The sequence below is a fragment of the Lissotriton helveticus genome, chromosome 7, assembly GCF_964261635.1.
Source record: "Lissotriton helveticus chromosome 7, aLisHel1.1, whole genome shotgun sequence".
Classification (NCBI taxonomy): Eukaryota; Metazoa; Chordata; class Amphibia; order Caudata; family Salamandridae; genus Lissotriton; species Lissotriton helveticus.
Genome location: NC_136068.1, coordinates 1,860,409,557 through 1,860,431,827, shown reverse-complemented (window position 1 = coordinate 1,860,431,827; position 22,271 = coordinate 1,860,409,557). Strand labels below are relative to the sequence as shown.

The 22,271-nt window shown below is 41.0% G+C and overlaps 1 protein-coding gene across 1 annotated transcript in view; it reads right to left on the bottom strand.

Moving 5' to 3' along the window:
* The window catches only part of LOC144769766 (putative DBH-like monooxygenase protein 2), a 611,053-nt gene that overhangs the window by 281,925 nt on the left and 306,857 nt on the right, over positions 1 to 22,271 (bottom strand). The window contains exon 11 of the mRNA XM_078653944.1: positions 20,362 to 20,492. Coding sequence (XP_078510070.1) covers positions 20,362 to 20,492 — 131 coding nt within the window. The remainder of the gene's footprint in view (positions 1 to 20,361; positions 20,493 to 22,271) is intronic.

The following is a 22,271-nucleotide window of genomic DNA, read 5'->3' as shown; positions in this document are numbered from 1 at the left end:
TTGATCAGAGTGATGCTTCTTTCTCCGTAGGAAATGAATCCATCGCAAAATACGCAGGTGTGTTTTACTTCACCAAATCTCATTTGTATATTTGGCACCATCTCCCTGCCCTCTGGTCCCGTTACTTCCGGTACAACAGATCTTCTGGCCATAATAGGGAGATTATCTAGGTCGTTCCGAAACTGTGCAGCACTGTAGTTGTTAGGATGCCACCTAGTCATATGGCGATGCATTGTGTAGTTTCCGAAACTGTATTTTTTGTCGGTCCCTCTGGACAGTCTATCTTGACATATAAGGCAAGTTACGTATCTTGCATTTACTTTTTTCTGACCTTTGGGAATTTTAAAAAATTGCCAAATGAAGTTTTCTTTCCGGTGAGACGTCTTGGGCTGCTCAGGCAAAAACTGCCTCTCTTCGTGCTCGTCCTCCTGTTCCTCTTCTTCTTCTTCTTGTTGAATTACAACTTGAGCAGGTGGTCCACTCTTCCTTGGATGTGGTGGAGGTGGTGGGGAAGCACCAGCTGAAGCTACTAAAGAAGCCATTGCTCAGTGATCACAAAGGGTCTTTCTCTCACAATGATGAAAGTCAGAGTGAGGAAAGAAGGAGGGATTTTCATCATTTGGGAAAAACAAGAGTTCTCAACCAATCAAAAGTGTTCATTTTAGATTATATGACCTAGTCTTACATCATTAGGAAACCAAAAGTGAAATGAACCAATGAAAAGTGTTATTACCAAGTCACATGACTTGCTGTGTTTACGTTAAGCGCTTTGCAGGGCCTCCCGGTTTGCTTCCAGAAACCTGCGCTTTGGCACTCGCTTCGCGTACCAGTTTGCTAACGTAGCACGTCATATGACGTATCAAGCGACAACGTGGAACGTCATGCGGACGGGAGGCGTCACGATGTTGTTTTCTAACGCGGCACTTGCGGTAAAGAAACGTTTACCGGCTCGCGGTCTATTTCGCGGCATCAAGGTCAGCTAACGGGAAGCTTCCCGATTCGCGAAGCGGGAACGAAGAAAAAAAAATATTTTAAAAAAAAATTATTCATAAACATATAAAATATATTTTTGGATTTAAAGAAGAATACATTTTACAGCTACAGATATTAGCTGTTAAAAAACCAATGAAATTCACAGAAAAAACCATAGGTTATAGACCATATATAGTTAGGAATTAGCATTTACAAAACCTTGAAAATTCACTGAAAAAACCATAGGTTATAGACCATATATAGTTAGGAAATAGCATTTAGAAAACCTTATTTTACTCACACAAAACCATTGAAATTCCATATATAGTTAGTTGCACTAACTATATATCGCGCACCTGCAATCCACTGCTGATGATGTCACATATTACATCATTCATGACATGGTCAGTGACATCACTGATGACATCACTGATGACATCTCAAATGACATCACTGATGACATCACTGATGACAACATCCAGTGACTGTATGCTTCTGTAAAGTTAAAATATGTCTTACATATTGAAGAATGAGTGGATGTATAAGTGTCTGGATGAAGGATTTAGTAGGTGCATGACTGACTGTATAAGTGAGTGATTAAATGTGTCTCACTGAGTGCATGGGTTAGTGACTAAACTGTTTTAAATTGTGCATCATTGTGTCTGTTGTTTTGTAATCTGATGCATGTGTTGATCATTAGCTATATGACTAACTATATGGGTTATTGATTAGTTGCCCAAGTATTTGTATGGGAGACTGAGTGTGTGTGTGGGTGTCTGGGAGGTGTATGACTCTGTGCATAGATGTGTGAGCAGTTGATTCACTAGATGTATGGGTTGAAAAGTGCATGTGGAAACATCTGTATGGGCGGTTGACTGTGTGCATGAGTGTATTGGTGAGTGAATGGATATCTCAGTGCTACATGTCAAAGTAAGTACATATGTAAAACACAGTACATGTGATAGTTGACATATATAAATAACTGTGCATAAGAGCCAGTGAATGTGTGAGTGGCTGTATGGATTATTGTGAACTTGTATCAGGGATTGTATAACAGAGTAAATATGTGTTATTATATGTTCCAATAAGTAAGGTGTGTATAACTATATAGTTGAGGAAATCGAGGTGTGATTGATTCTTTGCAAGACTGACTAGGTGTGTGAGTAACTCCATGGATGAGTGACAGTCTGTGAGTGTCTGTTTACACTGAGTGTATCTAAGGTTATATTAGAGTCTGAAGAGGTTCATTGTATCATCACATGAATGATGTCATCAGTGATGTGATCAGTAATGTCAAATGAGATGTCATCAGTGATGTCATTTGAGATGTCATCAGTGATGTCATCAGTGATGTCACTGACCATGTCATGAATGATGTAATATGTGACATCATCAGCAGTGGATTGCAGGTGCGCGATATATAGTTAGTGCAACTAACTATATATGGAATTTCAATGGTTTTGTGTGAGTAAAATAAGGTTTTCTAAATGCTATTTCCTAACTATATATGGTCTATAACCTATGGTTTTTTCAGTGAATATATATATATATATATATATATATATATATATATATATATATATATATATACAAAGGCTCACTAAAACCTACCCCAACCTACTTAAGGATTTTGAATAAAGCCTAATTTTGAACAACAGCTTGGAACTTACTATAAGATACATTATTAACTCGCAATTGGACTCTAAGTCCCACAATCACCACGGACTTAAAATTTAGCACACGCCTATGTGGGGTAATAGAAATAAACAAAGTCCTACCAATGAAGTATTGCGAGTGCTTCCTTGTGTTGTTTGGCAGCCCGAGAAGAAGAGGCAGAGAGCTTCGAAACGCGTCGGCGATAAGCACATTAAAGGGGCATTTTGGTGAAGCTGCAATTATACGCCGGAGGGCAGGGATGCAGTCGTGTGCCCTCTTACTGCTTTGGGCAATTTGTGGTTCATATATATATATATATATATATATATATATATATATATATATACGATCCATCACCATCAGCCGCTGCTGAGAGTGAAGAGGCCCCAGCAGGAGAACAAGTGGGAACAGCCTTTATTCAATCGGCAGCAGGTAAGGATACAGTGCACACCCGCTGTCAGGGCGAATGCATTTCGGCTTGGGATTAGCCTTCCTCAGCGCCACGGGTGTCGGTGTGTCAGGTGGCGGCAAATTTATCTAACAAAATGTCACGCCCCACCTGATTAGACCAGCTTTGCTCCACCCCCTTTGGCCCAAATGCCAAACACAAATGTCTATTGGTACGTCACATCTTTGGTGACTACCTTTCCCAGAGTGCATTTCGCTTTATCGCTGGAAAACATTGCGTGGGGATGACAAAGCGCCACCTCGATGAAAATTGCTCCCCATTTTGCCACAGAAGAATACGGTGTCCCCTCCGGTCTCCAACCGTCTCAACCTGCCTGTGCCTGGTGTCCAATAGGCGGGGACGAGGCAGACATGCATGCCCAGCCCAGCGTAGAGCTAATTAACTCCAACACCGCCGTATATGCACCAAACAAGCAGGTGGACTCCAACGCATCCCGGTACCCCGGGCAACTCCAAAATGCTACCGAAGCAGCAACCAGCAAAGTCAGAGCCAGCTTGGTGAGACGGGGACCCCTTGGCGCGTTACTGGACTCCGCGCTGAAACATACGATCCATCACCATCAGCCGCCGACGAGAGTGAAGAGGCCACAGCAGGAGAACAAGTGGGAACAGCCTTTATTCAATCGGCAGCAGGTAAGGATACAGTGCACACCCGCTGTCAGGGCGAATGCCTTTCGGCTTGGGATTAGCCTTCCTCAGCGCCACGGGTGTCGGTGTGTCAGGTGGCGGCAAATTTATCTAACAAAATGTCACGCCCCACCTGATTAGACCAGCTTTGCTCCACCCCCTTCGGCCCAAATGCCAAACACAAATGTCTATTGGTACGTCACATCTTTGGTGACTACCTTTCCCAGAGTGCATTTCGCTTTATCGCTGGAAAACGTTGCGTGGGGATGACAAAGCGCCACCTCGATGAAAATTGCTCCCCACTTTGCCACAGAAGAATACGGTGTCCCCTCCGGTCTCCAACCGTCTCAACCTGCCTGTGCCTGGTGTCCAATAGGCGGGGACGAGGCAGACATGCATGCCCAGCCCAGCGTAGAGCTAATTAACTCCAACACCGCCGTATCTATATATATATATATATATCCATGTAACAATCCACAGTCTCATGCGCTTTCAGTTAAACATTTGTCAACTAGGTATTATATCCAAGGGTGTTTATTCTGAATAAACACCCTTGGATACGACACCTGGTTGAAGAATCTTTGACTGAGAGTGCATGAGACTGTGGATTGTTATACGGAGATTGTTTCCCGGGGTGCTCCGCCGGTGTGTGCGCCAATTCCCGTGGGGCCGCTGGAAGTCAGAAGGAGCAACAGTGTGGTATTATATATATATATATAGTGTGCACTAATGAAGCCTTGGATAGATTCCGACAAAGGGGTTATAACGAGTCCGTTTTGAAACAAGCAGTCCAAAAGACCAAGGCTAGAACCCGTGAGTCACTTTTGGCCTTGGTAGATATTACTGATATTGATTCTGTTTCCAACTCTAATGATTCAACCCCCAGATTGATCATGACTTTTAATAGACAGGAAAGAAAAATTAGGTCTATTATTAAGCAGCAATGGCCTATTTTGAAGAAAGATTTGGTTTTGTCACCCAGATTACCGGATGGACCCACCATTACTTACAGAAAGGGACCCTGTCTTAGAACCCAGATAAGCAGGGAATTTCCAGAGCTGAGCAACAAAGATAATTGGCTAACGTCCCAGCCGGGATTTACACGTTGCTTTAGCTGCAGAGCTTGTAAATTTGGGGTGAACACTACTAAATATTCCACCCCGTTCAACCCCAATATGACCAACATTAAGGGGTCATACAACTGCAAGACGGAATTCGCTGTTTATGTCCTGACATGCACCTGTGGCCTCAGATATGTTGGTAGTACGAGGCTACAGGTGCATGTCAGGATTTTTCAGCATGTGCGTGCCATTGTTAATAATGATGGTGCGTATCCCGTAGCTAGGCACTTCAAAGCTATCCACAACAATAATTTACAGTGCCTGAGCTATTATGTCATCGCCTCAGTACCCAAACCACGCAGTGGCGGTGACAGGGACAAAATGCTTAGAAGACTTGAATCACAACTTATTTTAGAGTTAGACAGTCGATTCCCTAATGGCTTAAATACTACTGAGGACCTTCATGTTTTCTTATGAATTATTGTATTGACTTTTGGGGTTTTTTGATATGAGTTTCCCGTTCGCTTGTCTCTCTTACTCATGAGTTTCTGAAAGAAAGATTTTCCTTTTTTCTCTTTCTTTTTCTCTTAATATCATACAATTATACTTTTTTTTACATATTTTTCTGTCACTTTTTATTAGTAGCTTTTCATATAAATTTCTTGGGCACTTTATATTGAGGACATAAACAATTGGGTGTAATTAGTTGTTTGTATACTTCTTCCTTATTTTAGGTTAACCCTCTATTTCAATTTTTTTATATCAATTGTGAAGTTCCCACTCATTATACATTCTATTTTGGATATGTATTTAGCTTATGTTCATGGATTAAGTACAAAAATGGTTTTATATTATTCTCCCATTTAATTGATCTCATTTGCCTATATTTTATGGTTTTGCATTTCCCTTATGACTGATTCTATTAGCCTTGCATTTATGCAGATAGATTACAGCGTTTATGTAATTGTTTTTACAATAACATGAATATATAAGTTCACTATTGCGTTATCTTGCACAGAGACTTATTGTTTACATATATTGCGTATTTTGCACATCATTAATGGCACTTTATTGCTAAGATTTGCACATTCACGCGAACTGCCTATTTGCACACATCTTTGTATGCGACATGTTGCACATATACTCTGTTTTATATAAACTATGATTGTGTTTTTTTATATATTTGCTTTTAAAAAGGCCATTGCATTTATGCAGATATTCCAGTCATATTCAGTCAATTCCACTGGGCTTGAGATCACTTTTAAAACTGTCTAGATTTCGTGGACACAGTTTTTTTTATACAATATATAATGTATTTTATGTTATTGTATTCAGTGGGTTTCATTATTATTATTTTTTGAACCGTTTGCATTGTGCATAAAGTTGTATTCACAATTATGAACTTTGAATATACTATCGGAGGGTTTATGAAGGTAAAAACAGACCGCTATGCCTATATATTGTAGTGTGTCCTCTATTTCCATGATCACGTGGGGTGTTTGAAAAAAATGCGGAATACTACCGCGAAAAAAATGCATTTAAGTTGTGGAGACTGAATTGTCTGATGATCTGTGAGCAAGGGCGGATGCCCGAAACGCGTCGGATCTGGTGGCTCTACTGAAATAAATCCATATGCCAAATTTCACGTTGGAGTTGCGTGGTCTATTTCATTCGCGAGAAAAATGAAAAAAGGGGGAGGATAATTACATATTATTTCATCTTGCTCAATCATGTCGGCTTACCAATACTTAAAATAGACAAAGTGGATCCTGCATATCCTGTGGCATGCCACTTTGCCGAATTCCATCAAAACAATAGAAACAAATTGCAATATTTTGTCTTACAGGCTACGAACCTCCGACGCTTAGAGTCAAGATATATTATAGACCTCCTAACAAAATTTCCTAGGGGAATGAACTGTGGGGAAGAACTGGGAGTACATTTATGACCATGAATGTAATGAATTATATAGGACAGTAAGAAATAGGTGCATTAGGTTTTATCAATGTGAAGTATTGGTAAACCGACCTGAGTGCACCGCTGGAATCAAGTGGTAACAGGGCATTTATATATATATATATATATATGTATATATATATATATATATATATATATATATATATATATATATATATATATATATATATATAGATATATATACATATATATATATAGATATATTACCTACTGGCAGTCGCCAGTAGGTATATATAGTTAGGATTTTTTCTCTATGGGATTTGTGAAAATTCTATGTCTAATAACTTTGGCGTTTGTGGACGGAATTGGCTGAAATTTTCAGGAAAATGGAACATTTTGTTTCTGAGCAGCCACTGAAAATTTGGGGGGGGGTTGTCAAAGGGGGGGCTGAGAAAAAAGGGGGGTCCCAAAACGTGTTTTTAACATTGAGTTTTCCATAGGGCGGTTGGCCTCACTTTTAGCCCGAACGGCTGAATGGATTTGCACGAAACTTGGCAAAATTGTAGGGACTGGTAGCCCGATGTGCCTTTGCTAGGTCTCAATATATGTGCTGCAGTGGAGTTTGAGAAATTAACGTTCAAAAAAAGATATATATCTGTAACAGCGGACCGGGCAGCGCTCCAGTTCGCGTACTTTTCGCGTTACGGAGCTTTGTGAAGCGAAGCTGATTGGTTCTCTGGCATCTGTAAACATTCCAAACAGTCCGTAGCGGCTGCCATCTTGTCTCTCGGTAGGATCGAGAGACAAGAGGAGGCCAAAGCGAAGGGGCAAATGACCATAAGGGGGCATAGTAGATCCTCCCTGACCCCCTAGGTTTGATGTGGAGGTTTTAAAAGGGCCCCGCGGGGCAAAAAAAATAAAATAATAATAATCGAACGGCTGAATGGATTTGCACGAAACTTGGCAAAATATTAGGGACTGGTAGCCCGATGTGCCTTTGCTAGGTCTCAATATATGTGCTCCAGTGGATTTTGAGAAATTAACGTTAAAAAAAAAGATATATATCTGTAACAGCGCTCCGCTTCACGTACTTTTCACGTTACGGAGCTTTGCGAAGCTGATTGGTTCTCCGGCGTCTGTAAACATTCCAAACAGTCCGTAGCGGCCGCCATCTTGTCTCTCGGTAGGATCGAGAGACAAGAGGAGGCCAAAGCGAAGGGGCAAATGACCATAAGGGGGCATAGTAGATCCTCCCTGACCTCTTAGTTTTGATGTACCATTTTGCCAAGTTTGGTGTAATTCCGTTCAGCCATTCAGGCTGTAGACGTATCTAAATGTCCTATGGAAAATTGCATGGGGAAAACACATTTGAAAGTGTTGAAATTTAGAACCAATTAAAATGTTACTTTGGTTTTGTATTTGTGTGTGATGAAAGTTAATTGGTTATGTATATATCTAAAATGAGAGGAAACCACAGCCATTTTGTGATACTACTGTCTGAGGTATATTTGTGAGGAATTTTTGGTGCTCAATTTCTGGTGTTTGATTTACACAGTACTAACACTTCTCCTACTTTTAAAAAGGTGAGTTGTTAATTTGTAAGGGGAACTATGTTGTACACTTTAAGATAATTTGAAAAATGTTTTCTGTTATTTATTTACAGTCCTTCTGTTATACTAAATACTTGATAAAGTTAGTTTTATATTATGTATTACTAAAAACGATAAATGAAAGTGATTATTTTTTTCTGCAATTTACAGCAAGCAATTTCAAAATAAAATGGCTCACAATGAAGAGACCGTGGCAATTTCTTTTGAATTATCCACTACATTTATTGAAATTGACAGCACCAATAATGAAATATTCTCACAAGGAGGAGATGACTTGATTGATTTTTTTGATCAATCTCTTGATGGCGAATTTATCGAATGTTTGGAGACCATAGAGTTACAAGAATCATCATTGCAGACTTTTCATGAGGAGATTCCTGATGAGATGATTGAAGAGGAAATTCCTGATGAGGACATGTTACTAGTTCTTTCAAATTTTGAAAATTCAGAAGAATACATTTATATTTAGAAATCAAAAATTGTTTGAGACATTATTCATTTTTATTTTTAATTTATGAGGTTGTAGCGAAGTGATTGTAGTATAAAATGAGACTTATAGTATAGAGTGCAACATTTTTATGTTACATGGTAAGTTTACTCATATTTACTTTCCTTCTCCCACTATATTATCTCCAATGTGTATTTGACATCTCTTCTTCATCTCCGGCCTCCTTTCTCTCACTGTCTGTGTCTGATGCATCTTATCGCTGCCATTTTGTGTAATTACAGAAGAGAGTAAAATAAAATAGTTTGGAACGTGAAAAGGGGGCAAAGTAGAGTACCCCTCACCCCCTAGGCCTTCTCAGGCGGTCCCAAAAGGATCAGTTTCTGTTTTCCTGAGAGATTATGGTATGAGTTCCATATACCACAATAACTTGCATTACAACATGCAAGATATCTATCTCCTATTACCAACTTTTGGAGATATTCGCGCTAAGCGCGAATATCTCCAAAAACTAACACCTGCCCTGAGCAGTTCTTAGCCATGTTATCCAATGGGAGGTGGATAACATGGCTAAGAGCATTAGCTCGGTAATGCATGAATATCGCTGACTTTTTAGCAATATTCATGCATTGCGGCCGTTTTTTATCGCATTTGCGATAAACCTTGATAATAGCAAGGTTTATCTGCGATAATTTCTGACGATGCTTAGCAGTAAAAAATTCGTTGCTAAGCATCGTTAGCGATAAATATCGCTTAACTTTGGTAATATGCACCAACGTCTGTTAACGTTCGATTCGAAGGAAATGAGGAAGTGTTGAAAAACATTGTCTGCGCCATCTTGCCTTTTTTGAAATGCCACACTTTTGTCGTGCACGGCAGCCATTTTAGATGCCTTGACCAGACCCACTCTCTGTACGCTGTTGATCCGTAGCATGGCCCCCCACCCTCGCAAGCATCTTCCCCAGGCACTGGTCACCCCCGCTCTCTGTCTTATGCATCGGCAATAAACCTCCCCCCATCTGCGCTGCTCTTCCCTGAGAATCACACTCTGTGCCCGCCCGACACCTCCCTTTCGCCCTATTCACTACCGCACCCTCTGACACTCCTCTTCCTCTGTGTCCGATTGTCCAGGCTATCAGCTAGCCCTGCAGATGTAGTTTATGGCCCCAGCTGTAAAGAATCACCCCTCTTCAAAGGAGTTATAGTAGATCAAGGCCCACACCCGATGAGATCCGTCAAACCACACGCGTTCCTACTATCTGAAAACCATCCTGTATTGTGATTGGGGAGGGGACCGAGCCTGAAGCGGAAGATTCCAGGGATGACTCTTTGTACATCAAAGTTTTTACAATTATGTGTCACATTAAAAATATATAGCACTAAAGTAGTAGGAATATAAAACTTTAATAACTTATAAATATATACAACAAAACAAAAACAGTAAAAACATTTATACAATGAAGAGAACGTGGCAATTTCTTTTGAATTATCCACTACATTTAATGAAATTAACAGCACCAATAATGAAATATTCTCACAAGGAGGAGATGACTTGAATGATTTTTTGATCAATCTCTTGATGGCGAATTTATCGAATGTTTGGAGACCATAGAGTTACAAGAATCATCATTGCAGACTTTTCATGAGGAGATTCCTGATGAGATGATTGAAGAGGAAATTCCTGATGAGGACATGTTACTAGTTCTTTCAAATTATGAAAATTCAGGAGATGTTGCCTGGGTGCCGCACTGATTTGGGTATCCGGGGGGTGGGTTGTCAGTAGCGGTCTGTTGTGCGAATAGTTCCAAGGCAGCAGAACGCGCTGAAATCTGGATGGCACGAAGGTGATGTCTAGTAAGTTGCCGCCCAGCAAATAACGGCGTGGGGCGCCGCGGGGGGGGGGGCAGTCCAAAGTTCCGTTAAAAGGGCAAAGGAAAGGATCGGTGGTTTGAACCATCAGTCAAAAAGGGGAGGGGGTGCAACAATTTTTCCTACCGGGTCACACTGTGCTTTCACCGGAACTGAGGTCTGCAGGTTTCTAGTCATTCAAACTGAGGCTGGCGCCAGCATGGGAGCGCCGACGTCCCGCGGCTACAGTTTCGTCACTCCACGGGCGATCATGGCAGTCATTCCCCATCGGGGGTGTCTGCGGGGGTCGGGGACTCCCGCGGCTCCTCTAGAATCTTCAAGGTCGTGGAGGACTACGGTGGTGGAGTCAACCAGTGACCGGGCCATTTCTTCATGCTAGGCCCGCTCTTGCCAGGTCGACCGCCATTTTGAGAGTTCGGTAGCTACTGGCGATCGCAGGGTCAAATGAGCGGACGGGCTCCACCCTGCCGGGCGAGACGTTGCAGCATCGCCACAGTGGAAGAACCCTTTTCCGGGCGCCTGGAGCGCTGAGGGTGCAGCTGGGAAGCCTCCACCTGGGGAGGCGGGAGAGGCCTGTTCGCAACGTCTCTCCCACCCAGTGCACCCCACGGCGTCTCGCTTGACATTTGTTATGGCCGGACCAGGCGATGAGGACGAGGGGGGGGGGTTCGTAGGCATGTGCAAGACATCCCCCCCAGTGTTGTCGCAGCCATTATAAAAGAAAGAAGAAATGTCCCGTCCGTCTTTGGGCCGGACCTCCGGTGGATGGCGGCCGGACGCCCTTTGCTCTGGCCCCATGAACGGGTTCCTTGGCTCATCCGGTGGGGCAGGCCTTGGCGTGTGGTGCCTCTCCTGGGCCTTTTGTGCAGTGGCCTCTCCACTCCCAGGCCCTCCATGGATGCTGGCCCAGACTGGGAGAGAGAGGGTCTAACCTGCAATTCTCCAGGGTTACCGCCACCGCGGCCGGATCCCGTCGGCCTCGGCCTCTGGTTGATGGTGGCCGGACTGGGAGAGAGAGGGGAGGGTCGAGGACACGGACATTCCCCCCCCTGCAACTCTCCAGGGTGGTCGTAGCAATCCCCCTGGCCGGGTCCCGCTGACCTCGGCCTCTCCTCCGGCTACACCCTACGTGATGATCTCCTGGCCGACGGTTGGCAGCAGGACCCGCCTTATATGTGTTGCTTCCGGCTGGGCGTAGCCGGAAACCTGTTTCTCAAACAAAGGATATTGAGGCAAATGTGGCGCATACTCTCTTCTTAACCTATTGTATTCCTTAACACAATCTAGATCCGCACAAATGTTTGTGACATCACACTCAATCAAGTACAATCCCGATAAAGTTTCCAGAATGGGGCGGATGTCTGCTGACTTGTATCTTTTCCAGTTTGCCGTTATTTGGGCGTGGCAGGCGGTGGGACAGACACGTTTTGGGGCAGTGAGGGGCGATGAAGCCTCGTTGCCTTGTGGCCGTTGCAATGTCACACTTGGTTTCTCTTACTGTTTTCAGGTTTCTTATTACGGGCTTACTTCTAACGTTTCTTGTTTCTAGGACAATAATAGGTTTTATCATTACGTATTGTTATCGTTTCTTTGTTTGTTATTTAATAAAAAGTTCATCAGTGGCCTACTGATTTTCGTTTTCCTATTCCTTTCTTTCCAGGTTGTTTCATGCTAAAGTTTCTGTTAACAGGATACAGTGATCACTTCGTTATTATTGCATATGTCCTTTTCACTAGGGGTGCTCTCTGGTCGGGCCAGATGACCTATCTCTAGTAAATGGTCCGGGTGAAACAGGTGCATCAATCAGTGGGGAGTAGATAGGCATGACAGATTACAACGGGGGACAAAGGTCCGCATTACCTACCCTTTCACTACTTGCAAAGATTTTTCTACGTTTATTTGCAAACAGGGAATACCTCCAAAAAGAACCAATTCCCAAACAGTCAATGTTCGGGCAAACAATCAATCAATGAGGAACGAAATAGGCACGACGTGTTAAAGGTTTGCGTTACCTACCTTTCACTATCTGCAAAGGGAGAGAGAATATTCCTATTCTTCCTCGTTTGCAGGCAGAGAAGATCCTTAAGAGAACCAACTTCGAACAATTCAATGCTCGATTCAAACAATCAACAAGGGGTACTGTGAACACAAATGAACGCCGCTTATGTACATACACATTGCTATTTTCAACAGGTTGTTCCTAATGTTTCTATTTTAGCCAGGTCAAAAAGAGATCCCATTAGTGGCCTACTGATTTTGCTCGATTCCTTTTGTTTTTTTACACGATTTTTCGCCTACCTGCAAAGACTAAACAGAGTATTGCGACTCTGTGCTTGTTTGTAAATAGAGAATGAACCAAAGAGAACAATCAATGAAATGGAGAGAGAAGCAGGCACGACGGATTACAACGGGGGCAAAGGCCTGCGTTAACTACCCTTCACTATCTGCAAAGAGAGAGTACTCCTAATAGAAATGAGGGGGGGGGCAGCATTCAAAGCAGATCAGTGTGCATAAACACGAAAATGTTTTTACTTACCACGTACTTGACATTCGACAGCTTATGATATTTGCTATTAAAAAACCATTGAAATTCACTGAAAAAACCATAGGTTATAGACCATATATAGTTAGGAATTAGCATTTACAAAACCTTGAAAATTCACTGAAAAAACCATAGGTTATAGACCATATATAGTTAGGAATTCGCATTTACAAAACCTTGAAAATTCACTGAAAAAACCATAGGTTAGAGACCATATATAGTTAGCTGGACATTTTATTGACATAAAACCAATGAAATTCCATATATAGTTAGTTGCACTAACTATATATCGCGCACCCGCAATCCACTGCTGATGATGTCACATATTACATCATTCATGACATGGTCAGTGACATCACTGATGACATCACTGATGACATCTCAAATGACATCACTGATGCCATCACTGATGACATCTCAAATGACATCACTGATGACATCATGACACACCAATACCAGTTACTACATACGCACTCACTGATTCCTACGTCTACACACACATTCACTCATTCACCCATACAATCACTCATACATACAGTCACTCATTATTACAACACTATCATATGCACTCATACACCTATGCAGACACTCACACACTGCCACTCATCCATGGAGTTACTCACACACCTAGTCAGTCCTGTAAAGAATCAATCACACTTCCATTTCCTCATCTATACAGTTAAACACAGAACACCATACTTCAGTGACATCACTGATGACATCACTGATGACTTCTCAAATGACATCACTGATGACATCTCAAATGACATCACTGATGACATCATGATACACCAATACCAGTTACTACATACGCACTCACTGATTCCTACGTCTACACACACATTCACTCATTCACCCATACAATCACTCATACATACAGTCACTCATTATTACAACACAATCATATGCACTCATACACCTAGTCAGTCCTGTGAAGAATCAATCACAATTCGATTTCCTCATCTATACAGTTAAACACAGAACACCATACTTTTCACACATATACTAACACATACTTACTCTCTTATACAATCACTGATACAAGTACACATTGATATGCACAGAGTCACACACCTCCCAGCCAGCCACACACACACTCAGTCTTCCATACATCCACTCATTCTTCAATATGTAAAACATATTTAAACTTTACAAAAACACACAGACACTAGATGATGTCATCAGTGATGTCATTTGAGATGTCATCAGTGATGTCATTTGAGATGTCATCAGTGATGTCATCAGTGATGTCACTGACCATGTCATGAATGATGTAATATGTGACATCATCAGCAGTGGATTGCGGGTGCGCGATATATAGTTAGTGCAACTAACTATATATGGAATTTCATTGGTTTTATGTCAATAAAATGTCCAGCTAACTATATATGGTCTCTAACCTATGGTTTTTTCAGTGAATTTTCAAGGTTTTGTAAATGCGAATTCCTAACTATATATGGTCTATAACCTATGGTTTTTTCAGTGAATATATATATATATATAAAACATATTAAAACTTTATAGAAACACACAGTCACTGGAAGATGTCATCAGTGATGTCATCACTGATGTCATTTGAGATGTCATCAGTGATGTCATTAGAGATGTCACTGACCATGTCATGAATGATGTAATATGTCACGTCATCAGCAGTGCATTGCGGGGGCGCGAGTTATAGTTAGCTGAACTAACTATAACGGGCTAATTTCTCAGGTTTTGTACGAGTGAAATGTCCATATAACAATAATGTCCCTGAAACCTGTGTTTTTTTCAGTGAATTTTTAAGGTTTTTTTAAATGCTAATTTCTAACAATAACATCTCTGAAATCTATGGTCTTTTCAGTAAATGTAAAAGGTTTTTTAAATTCTAATTTTTAACTATAACGTGCCTGAAGCCTATGTTTTTTCAGTGAATATATATATATCTATATATATATATATACATACATATATATACATATATATGTATATGTATCTATATATATATATATATAGATACATATACATATATATATGGGTTTATACTTACCTGTAAAATAGATACATTAATGGGGTAAAGGCATAGTAGTTGTAAAACAAAGTTGTTGTTGAAACTTTTGTGGTTTAGACTAAGTAGTGGTTAAGGAGTCCTTGTTTAGACTGTAGTTATTCAAGTGGTAGTTGTTCCATCGTACAACCATATGGATTGGGTACTGACAGCAACTGCAGCTCACTGATATCGAACACAGAATAATTTGCAATAAGGAAAGCATTCATAATGCACAGCTATGTCAGAGAACAGCTTTGCATAGGCTTAAAAAGAATACATATCAAGAAAATGAAAACCAAGTTAAGATCCTACTGTGGAATGATTACAGGTGCAGAACTAATAATGTAAGTGACCCCCCTTCAGGAACCTCATCACAATAGGTGACATAAACAACAAAGCTTGGCCAGACAAATGAAAGAAATCCCTAAATAAGTCACAAATAGCATTAACATATGTTCACAGCAAAGCCTTTCTGGGATTGCAATAAAACAAACAGCAACACATCATATAACTTGGCATGAATGGGGTCAGTCTAATGGCCCTCACATCAGGCAGAAATGTTTGCAAATAGTCATGAATAAATTGATGTAGTTCATGAGCTCCACACCACTAAAACTATGTATACTACTTCTGAGGGCAGATCAAAACTACTCACTTGGTTCCATTAGAGGGAGTGTAGGCTGTGGAGTACACCCTTCTGAAGAGGTAGACAGTGCGGTGGTCAAAGACTCAAGCTCAGAAGATTGGAGCACCACTCTCTTGGCTTAACACAGGGCAGCCACAATGAGGTGAGCTCGGTCTCTCCTGACCTTCAGAACTCAGGAAAGATGAAGCAGCAGTGGAAAGGCATTCAGATTGAATGTGTATCCCAGGAAGCCTTGAGGCAGAAACTCTAAATTGCAGTAAGCATGACACTATGCTCTCTACAGTAGCACAAAATCGATGAAAGGCATTCCCCACTGACTCAAGAGATGCGTTTAGACACTCTCTGGTGCACATGCCATTTATGCCCCACCAGATGATGTCTGCTTATCTCATTCAACCTAACATTAAAAGAACCCAATAAATGATTAGCAGCCAGAGGTATCACTTGGTGGTCGAGCCACTGCTAGAGACTTTGAGTTTCCTGGCACAGTGTCTTCAACCTAATACTACCCTACTTGTTACAGTATCACTGGTGATTTTGCTGTTTGTCAGGAAGTTCAACTGTTTACCATGGATGAATGGAGGAAAAGTCTTCAGGACCGACTGAATAGCACACAAACTGAAAGTCATTTAACTCAAACACAAACTTAAGGGAACGTCTGTGAAACTGCAGAATGGGAACATGAAAAGATAGGTCTTGCAGTACTCTGGATGCAGGGCAGAGAGTACTTTGTTCATCAGGGCCAAAATCTTTAACATGCCATTCCAAACAAAGGTGTTCAAGAACTGAAGCTTTAGAATCAGTATGATGTGATGTGATGTGAGAAAGCACTTGTATAGCGCAACTACCACTCCAAGGAGTATCTTGGCGCTTAGATTCCTTTAAGGCAGAAAAGCGGTAAGAGATATAGAAAGGCCTGACATCTTTCTCAGGTTTTAGGAGGTAGTGGGAGTACTTTACATGCCATTTTCTACATCTGGGGCACTCGATAAGCTGTCTTGTCACAAAATAATCAATGCGATATCAGGCACTAGCCTTCGTCAAGGTTTGTGTGTTTTTCTCTGCCAGCGCCCTGAGACCTCACGGTGATATGTGCGCTCTACAAGAACATCTGACTTATGACTTATGACTTGTCCAACAGTGAACTTCTTGGGAGAGAAAGTAAGTATGATCTGCCAAAATCAAGAGAGCAGGAGGGGGGAAAGATAGGAACTGGAACATAATGAATTACCTGTGGAACTCAATGGTGTGAGGTAATCCCAAACCAGTGACATAGAATAAGCATATGCTGAAGTTATGGCAGGTGTCAAGGAAGAAGAAGATTGCTGTCCCTGCTGACGGCTATGGCATCTGCCTCCACCACAACCAGTAGAGGCACGAAAGCAGTGTGTAGTTTGTTGCACAGGCTACAAACACTGCATTTGGCGATAAGTAAGGCCTCCTCTGAATTTCCAGTATTGCTCGTGGAACGGATAGTCTGGAGGGTATACAGACAAAATATCGAGTACAAATTATCGAATTACACAAATATCGACTTCAAAAAATAGAACGGACAAAATATCGAATGGACAGAATATAGTCATCAAAAATATTGTTTTTAAGGTAAGTCATGTAATATCGAATTTTATAAATATAGAAAGTTAAAATATCAAAGTATATAATATAGGTTATTAAAATTATCGAATTTTAAATAATATTGAATTTTTTATAGTGTTTTGTATGTTAGTATATGTGTGAAAACTGTATATTTATGTTATAATTTATTTTAAGTAATGAATTTTATGTTATTTAATTTTTGCGTAATTTAATTCTGTAACGGGTTGTATGTTTATAGGGGAATAGGGTGTGAAGTAATTTAATTATAATTAATTTTAAATATTTAAATTTATTTATTTTGAATTAATTGTTAATTAATTTTTATTTGGTAATTAATAAAATTTTAATTGGCAATTAATTTCACTTAATTGAATAATTGATAATTATGTTAATTGTAATAATTTATTTTCCGTAGTGGGTTGTGGGTTTATGGGGGAATAGGGTGGGAAGTAATTTAATTATAATTAATTATATAATGTAATGTATTTATTGGTATTTATTTTGTATTTATTGTTAATTAATTTTCATTGCTTATTAATTAATTGTTAATTGTAATTAATTTGTATTATTAGGCAATTAATTGTAATAATTAATTTTTATTTGTATTTTTAATTGATTAATTATTATATTATATTAAATTGGTAATTACTTTTATTACATTTTTTATAAATATTAATATATATATATATATATATATTTTTTTTTTTTTAAATAATATATGAAGTATTGACTTTCCCTACTATTGCACTCACTGGAGTGGGAATAGTTATTTTTACCCCTACACTATCGAACGCTTTCCTTACTGTTGCACTCACTGGAGTGGGAATAGTAATTTTTACCTCTATGCTATTCAAATTTTTCCCTACTGTTGCACTCACTGGAGTGGGAATAGTAATTTTTACCCCTACGCTATCCAATGCTTTCGATACTGTTGCACTCACTGGAGTGGGAATAGCGATTATTACCTCTACACTATCCAACGCTTTCCCTACTGTTGCACTCACTGGAGTGGGAATAGCAATTTTTACCCATTCGCTATCAAACGCGTTCCCTACTGTTGCACTTTTTGGAGTGGGAATAGTAATTTTTACGCCTACGCTAACCATGCTTTCCCGACTGTTGCACTCTCTGGAGTGGGAATAGTAATTTTTACCCTTACGCAATCCAACGTTTACCCTACTGTTGCACTCATTGGAGTGGGAATAGTATTTTTTACCCCTACGCTATCCAACGCTTTCCCTACAGTTGCACTCACTGGAGTGGGAATAGTAATTTTTACCCCTACGCAATCCTACGGTAAAAATATTGTGTTTTTTTTTATTAATATCATGTGAATATATATATTTATGTTTTAAAATATAAAATTGTTTTTTTAACTTAAATTTATTATTTTATAATTTCAAGGTTATTTAAGTATTTTTAAGTATTTCGATATTTTGACTAACTATATTATTTGTAAACAATATTTTTGATTTGATATTTTTGTACTTACTTGTTTGTAGATAGGATTTCGATATTTTGGTAGTCGATATTTTAAACTCGATATTTTTAATGCCTATATTTTTGTACTCGATATTATGTCAGTGATCCAGTCTGGAGATAGCAAGCCCGACTAATGGGGCTATCACAAGACTCTCCTTCAAGTGCTTCGTGGCAGAATTGGCATTTATTCTAAAGGCCATTTTGCAGGCAGATCATAATGCAGGGGTGTCTAATATGAGACAATGAGAGAGACCACAATAGTGCAGGATGACCTCTCAATGTGGCATACAATGTGTCAATCCTGCAATGAGGAGACCGCTTAGATCACTCTAGAATAGTGCTTATGGGGTTAGGAAGGTCTGTCAGACTTGAATAGAAAATTATACACTTTGACTATTTTGTGAATAAAAATGTCCTGCAGGAGTTTAGCTGGCAGAGTCTTGATGGAAAAGGCACAGCATTTGATTACAACAATCTTTTCAGTGGGGCTGGTAGTGCATCTTTGGGCCTATTTTTCTAAATTGTTATGGTTTTTTTGCTTTTTTCTGCTATTATATACCAGCCTGGTGCTTGTTTGTAGTCATTCAATTTACAGGGCCTGACGACGGCTGATGTCATTTGGAATACTTGTCCCCTGGGCTGTGTTTTAAATCTTTTTACATTTCTATTGGTGACCGGCTTGTCTAGCTTTGGCTCCAGCTGGTGTGATGAGTGTCGTGTCCAATTAATAAAAGCTCCAGGTCAGGGTTTTGTGCAGATGGCCCTTTCTGTCCAGACTCAGAAGTTCCAAACATAGATCACTTCTCTTACCCACCCTAGAAGGGAGCTCATTGAGCCCCAGGAAAAAAGACCGTTGATTTATATCTGATTTCAAGTGTCCCTTAATGGTCTTGGCATTTTACAACACAATTGCTGGTTGAATGTATTTTGAGTTAGTCAGATCAGTTGAGTGTGGGTCCAGTTTAAATACTTAGGAATGTCACTTTCCCAGATGTGTAGTCAAAGGCTATTGCTTCTTGGAATAACCTCATAAAGGAAGGACAAGACAAGCATGAAAGGTCATATGACATCCATTGACTACTGCTAACATGTATTACTCCAACTCCAGTTCTAGGTTCCCATGACCCTACTTTCCTCCATTCTTGTTCCCTTGGGGGGGGTGCTGTCCATGTTTGGTGTTAGCAGGATGAGGATGAGCCTTCCTAAATGCCAGACTGATGGATAGAGTTAAAAATAAGCAATAGTAGATATTACTTTCCTTAGAATTTAAAGGGGAGAATTCACTTTTTGAATCGGGCTACGGCATAACCTGTCTCTGAGAGGGGGCATACCCCTCAGAGAGCAAAGAGCGTGACTGTAAGATTTGGACTTGTTAAAAGGAGAATTTACAGTAACTCATTTAGTTATTTACAACAGACACAAGATGGGAGCATACACATACTTGGTGATGTCGAAGCCAAGAAATGATGAGACAGGGCTGTAATCTGGGATGCTTAAGCAGTGAGCGATGTGGTTCCTGGGGTAGTAGGCAAGGTAGGCAAGGCACATCTCATCAGTGGTGCTTGGACCACCCTGGAGGGAGACACAACAAAACAAGACTAATTAGACAGATGCAGCTATTCCAATGCTTTGCCATGCGGGTGTTGTTACTGCTACCTGTGGCACAAAAGGGTAAGATACAGGCTAGAAAGTAGCTATTAGTGCTGCTTGTAATGTGCCTGTTCCATAATGTGTTTGTCATTGCCTCATGACTGGACCTCTCAGATGGGATTCCAGTCCTTTCTTACCCTATACTCACAGGTCACGCAGTGAAGTGGAAATAAAGTGAGAACGATACTTTTACAGTGTGATACACCCTTCCTAGGACCAGCTTTAAAACAGTCCAAAGGATTTTTCAAAGCACCTATGGCCCTCACAATAGCTCCTCAAGGCAAGTCCCAGTTTCTTCATGCAGGTGCTCTCCTCAAACAGCATCCGCTGCTGCCACAAATGCAGGAAGGCCAATATATTTCGGACAAGGAGGACCTCAGTAGTCCTTGATCGATAAGGTCACTTTAGTCCTTGAGTCATCTTACCTGTTCTTTATTAGTTCACCTCTTATATTTAATTGAAAACAGCCAAACATTTACCACCAATGCATTAAGGTCACTGAATTTCTTCAGGTCTGCAAGAGACATAATTGAATACAAATGACGCATACAAATCCTTCACAATATTTATCAAAGAGACACATACAGCAAAGTTCATAGTTAATAAGAGGGTATACACTAAAATAACTTATTGGGTCCGTTTAGGGCACATGGGCTTTGTCCCCTGCTCAGTCTTGCTTTAGCACTGGGACGCCTCTTTGCCGAGGCAGCCATGCGCTTTATAAGTATTTTAATCTAATCTAATCTAACATGTAATGAAGAGACTTTGAATACCAAGCATACAAATTCAATAAACATCCTGACAATATTTAAGATGTATAAACACCTCCTTCATTGATGCAAAGGCCTCAGTTTTATGGCACAAATATTTGTATACATTGGATGGGCAGCAAAGAGTAAAGACTATCTTGGCATACCGATATTCATATCCTTTAGGATGCAACTAAGCAATCAATCAATCAATCATAGACATTTATAGAGCGCTCTACTTACCCGGAGGGTCTCAAGGCGCTAGGGGGGGGGGGTGCTGCTACTGCCCGAACAGCCAGGTCTTGAGCTTCTTCCTGAAGGCGAGGTGGTCTTGGGTCAGGCGCAGGTCGGGAGGGAGGGAGTTCCAGGTCTTGGCAGCCAGGTAGGAGAAGGACCTTCCTCCTGTTGTCGTTCTTCGGATGCGGGGGACGGCGGCAAGGGCGTGACTGGCTGATCGGAGGTGTCGTTTGGGAGCGTAGAAGTTGATGCGGTTGTTGAGGTAGCTCGGGCCTTGATCGTGTAGGGCTTTGTGTGCGTGGGTGAGGAGACGGAAGGTGATTCTCTTGTTGACCGGGAGCCAGTGCAGGTCTCTTAGGTGTCCGGAGATGTGGCTGTGTCGTGGGATGTCGAGGATGAGTCTGGCCGAGGCGTTCTGGATCCGTTGGAGTCTCTTCTGGAGCTTGGCGGTGGTTCCGGCGTAGAGGGCGTTGCCGTAGTCCAGTCGGCTGGTGACGAGGGCCTGGGTGACAGTCTTCCTGGTCTCGGTGGGGATCCACCGGAAGATTTTCCGTAGCATGCGCAGGATGTTGAAGCACGACGAGGAGACTGCGTTGACTTGCTTGGTCATGGAGAGGGAGGAGTCCAGGATGAAGCCCAGGTTGCGTGCGTGGTCTGTCGGTTTGGGTGCAGTTCCCAGGGCGGGGGGCCACCAGGAGTCGTCCCAGGCGGAGGG